The sequence below is a fragment of the Trichomycterus rosablanca genome, chromosome 5 (assembly GCF_030014385.1).
Source record: "Trichomycterus rosablanca isolate fTriRos1 chromosome 5, fTriRos1.hap1, whole genome shotgun sequence".
Lineage (NCBI taxonomy): Eukaryota > Metazoa > Chordata > Actinopteri > Siluriformes > Trichomycteridae > Trichomycterus > Trichomycterus rosablanca.
In genome coordinates this window covers 3276468-3281467 of record NC_085992.1, presented here as the reverse complement: position 1 = coordinate 3281467, position 5000 = coordinate 3276468, and the positions used below count along the sequence as shown (strand labels likewise).

At 42.2% G+C, this 5000-nt stretch overlaps 1 protein-coding gene across 1 annotated transcript in view; it reads right to left on the bottom strand.

Annotated features, from left to right (window-relative positions):
- glra3 (glycine receptor, alpha 3) overlaps positions 1-5000 on the bottom strand; it is a 51984-nt gene that overhangs the window by 12780 nt on the left and 34204 nt on the right. The window contains exon 7 of the mRNA XM_062995525.1: positions 278-492. Coding sequence (XP_062851595.1) covers positions 278-492 — 215 coding nt within the window. The remainder of the gene's footprint in view (positions 1-277; positions 493-5000) is intronic.

Genomic DNA, 5000 nt, shown 5'->3' with positions numbered 1-5000 from the left:
GAGACTTAAGAAGAGACTTAGGGGGCGAATTAAGGGGAGAATTTGGAGGAGAATTAGGAGGGGATTAAAAAGGAGACTTAGGAGGAGAATTATGAGGAGACTAAAAAAAGACTTTAGGAGAAGATTTAGGAGAAGACTTAAGAGAAAAACTAGGAGGAGACTAAAAAGGAAACTTAGGAGGAAAATTAGGAGGAGATTAAAGAGGAGACTTAGGAGGAGATTTAGGAAAATACTTAAAAGGAGAATTAGGAGAATCCCCCCTCATCAAAAGTCTGACCTTGGGCAGCGAGGTCCTGGAGCCCGAGCTCTGCGTGGTCATGGTGAGCACAGTGGTGATGCCCAGCGCCACGCGGGCGGGGGCGGCGTCCATGTTGATCCAGAAGGAGACCCAGGAGAGGATGACGATGAGCAGACTGGGGATGTACATCTGGATTAGGTAGTAACCCATCTGTCTCTCCAGGTGAAAACGCACCTCGATACACGTGAACTTTCCTACAGAGGGAGACCAGAGAGAAAGAGAGAGAGAGAGCCAATCATCTCACAGCCAATCGTCTCACAGCCAGTCGTCTCACAGCCAGTCGTCTCACAGCCAGTCGTCTCACATCCAATCGTCTCACAGCCAGTCGTCTCACAGCCAGTCGTCTCACAGTCAATCGTCTCACATCCAATCGTCTCACAGCCAATCGTCTCACAGCCAGTCGTCTCACAGCCAGTCGTCTCACATCCAATCGTCTCACATCCAATCGTTCATCTCACGCCACCTTAAAATTTAGTCACATCTGGTTCCCTATTACACAACCCAGCACACACCCTCTCAGACATGTGTCCAATCTGCAACCACTTATAATCACCTGCCAGTGTTTATAGTGTCTCCTCCTAATTCTTCTCCTAAGTCTCCTTTTTAGTCTCCTGCTACGTTTCCTTTTTAGTCCCCACCTAATTCTCCTTCAAATTCTTCCTGCACTGATTGCACAACCCAGCACACGCCCCCTCAGACATGTGTCCAATCTGCAGTCACTTGTAATCACCTGCCAGTGTTGGGTTCTCACACAGAGCCGCATCATGTACAGATATCACGCTGTTAAAAGCTCCACGTGACCCAGACCAACCCAGTTAAAACAAAATGTCATTTTAAATGTTTATAGTTCTGCAATTATTTGTTCATATTGTTTAGAGCAAACCCAAAACACGTGTGTAAATGCAAAGTGGCTACGTGCACTTAAAGTATATAAAATACAAACAAAAATGATTGGATACTTGTTTTGCCCCTCTGTACATCCTCCTCACGAGTGTATGTAAACTTCTGACCGCCAGTGTTTGTGTTAGGTATTATTTTTACACTTTATTTTATGGACCCTGATCATTACATTTCCTAAAATAGCTGATCCATCCAAAGTACAGTATTAACACTGTATTAAACTGGTGGCTCAGCTGTTACCCAGTTTAGGTACTGGAATATTGACCTGAAGGTTAATAGTTCGAACCCCAACAACATCCTTCCACTCTTGGGCCCTAGAGCGAGACTTTTAAACCCCAGCTCTCTTCCTATTTTGGGAAAAATTCCAAGTAATCAAAGAGTTAAATCAGACCTGACTGGACAGGACGACCAGCGAATCTAAATCTGTCTCAGCACCAGCGATGAAAAAAGTGACGAGCGATTAAACGGTCGATAAAAAAGAGCAGATACAATTAGCATCAGCCGAGCAAGCGCAGGCTTCATCGAGCCTGATGGCCTCTGCTGTCCGTTTATATCGTAACACTTTCTCTGAGGACGGTGGGATAAAAAAAATCCTTCTCTGTGAACATGCAGTAAAGATTAATGATGGAAACATAATGTGATGGATTAGAAATGAATAAATCGCTCACAAGCTGGATCCAGTCACCAGATTTAAACATCGTTAATTCATTACGGTACTTTTAAATGTGCAAACTGACTAAAAAAAATCTAGAAATGCAAAACTTACAACAAACCACTGGGCAAAATCTATTGCATTTCATTCCGGCTACATGATGCACTGTTTAGGGTGTAGAATCCACTACGCAGCACATGCATGTTAAGTATAGGAAGCTATTTGGGATTCGGCCTCCATGGCAAGGTGCTCGTTGTTCAGTTATGTTCAGTTACACCGATCAGCCATAACATTAAAACCACCTCCTTGTTTCTACACTGTCCATTTTATCAGCTCCACTTACCATATAGAAGCACTTTGTAGTTCTACAATTACTGACTGTAGTCCATCTGTTTCTCTGCATGCTTTGTTAGCCCCCTTTCACCCTGTTCTTCAATGGTCAGGACCCCCACAGGACCACCACAGAGCAGGTATTATTTAGGTGGTGGATCATTCTCAGCACTGCAGTGACACTGACATGGTGGTGGTGTGTTAGTGTGTGTTGTGCTGGTATGAGTGGATCAGACACAGCAGCGCTGCTGGAGTTTTTAAACACCTCACAGTCACTGCTGAACTGAGAATAGTCCACCAACCAAAAACATCCAACAAACAGCGCCCCGTGGGCAGCGTCCTGTGACCACTGATGAAGGTCTAGAAGATGAGCGACTCAAACAGCAGCAATAGATGAGCGATCGTCTCTGACTTTACATCTACAAGGTGGACCAAGTAGGTAGGAGTGTCTAATAGAGTGGACAGTGAGTGGACACGGTATTTAAAAACTCCAGGAGCGCTGCTGTGTCTGATCCGCTCATACCTGCACAACACTTATACAGTAAGTTGTTGCACTCTATTATTACTGCACTTTAGCTTCTATAAACTATTTTGTATATTTAATTAAAAATCCTTTTATGTTTCTTATATTTCTTTTAGTTTTTATTCTGTATGTAAAGCATTTTATTCCTCTGGATTTAATTCCAGGTTCTTTTAATTGTAATTATATTTGCAGAAAGCTGTTCTGAGGTTCTAGATCTCAGGAATGTTTTAATGCTTTAATTTTTCTTTATGTAAAGCACTTTGAATTGCCACTGTGTATAAAAGGTGCTACAAATTGTTTCTACACACTGCTAAAATGTGCTTTGTCTGTTTTCTTGCTATGCTAATGAAGCTATATTTTGAACACACACGTTGAGATCTACTCTGGTAATAATTCAGCTCATCTTGTTTAGAGAAAGAACGTATATGTTTATGCTTCTGCTATAGAATAAGTCATGAACCCCAATATAAAGCTTTTACAGCAGCAAACGTTTATCAGATCAGTTCAATTCAATCCACTTTTTTTTCCTTCCTCAGGTCCGTTCCACATGACGAGCTCTCTCCATACTAGCACGTGATCGTTTCCTACAGGCCACCCCGAGGTCAGTCTGAACGCCTGACTGCATCACTGACGTGGAAGACGGTTCACGTCGAGGTCAAGCCATTTCAATCAGGCTGACGCACGCCGTCAGTCAAGCTGCGACGCTAATGTATAGACGCGCTGTTATACAGCAGAGCTCGTATACAATTCCAGAACAGAGATGATAGAGCTGATGGCTAATTATACAAACTCAGTTCTTAAAAGTCGTGACGGTGGAGAAAATGTAAATAACAACAAATTACAGCGATGATTCGCAAATCCTTTCTGATCTGTTGTCAAGTGATACAACACAAAGACAAAATATTTATTTTGTTTAACATTCCAACAAATGTTCAAGAAATAGGGACAGTGCTAGCTCAGCAAGTACTGGACTAGTAATCAGAAGGTTGCCAGTTTAAGCCCCATCACCACCAAGTGGTGGTGGGGCTTAGTTCCAAGGTTGCACACACACACATATACATATACACACACACACACACACACACTTACACATGCACACACACACACTCTGTCCACACAATGAGACTGACACACACACACACACATACTGTATATGTTTACACACATACATATACACACACACACACGCATGCACACACACACTCCGTCCACACCATGAGACTGACACACACACACACATGCACACACCTACACATGCACACACACACACTCTGTCCACACAATGAGACTGACACACACACACACACACACACACATATATATATGTATACACACATACATATACACACACACACACACGCATGCACACACACACTCCGTCCACACCATGAGACTGACACACACACATGTACATATGTATACATACATACACACACACACATGCACACACATACATATACACTAACACTCATGCACACACATACACATACACACACATACACATACATAAATATACACAAACACTCATGCACACATACACACACACATACATAGATATACACTAACACTCATGCACACACATACACATACACATACACACACATACATATAGACAAACACACATACATAAATATACACAAACACTCATGCACACATACACACACACACATACATAGATATACACTAACACTCATGCACACACATACACATACACACACATACATAAATATAGACACACACACACATACACATACATAAATATACACAAACACTCATGCACACATACACACACACATACATAGATATACACTAACACTCATGCACACACATACACACACATACATATACACAAACACACATACACACACACACATACATAGATATACACTAACACTCATGCACACACATACACACACATACATATACACAAACACACATACACATACATACACACATATATACATAAATATAGACACACACATACATATGCACACACACACACACATACAAACTGGACTAGTAATCAGAAGGTTGCCAGTTTAAATGCTTAGTTCCAAGGTTGGGGGTTTGTTCCAAGCACCACAATAGATTGGCACCCCGTCCAGTGTTTCCCATTGGAACCGAACCTGCCGCGACCCTGACCAGGATGAAGCGGTTGATGAAAATGAATAAAATATTAAGATTTGTAAATTAGGACCGGGCAGCTAAATAAAGATTCACGCAGCGTAACCGCGAGGAGAAACGCGTGGTTTTTAGACGTCGTGTGTCGGGCTCGGTTTATTGTGAGCTGTTATCTG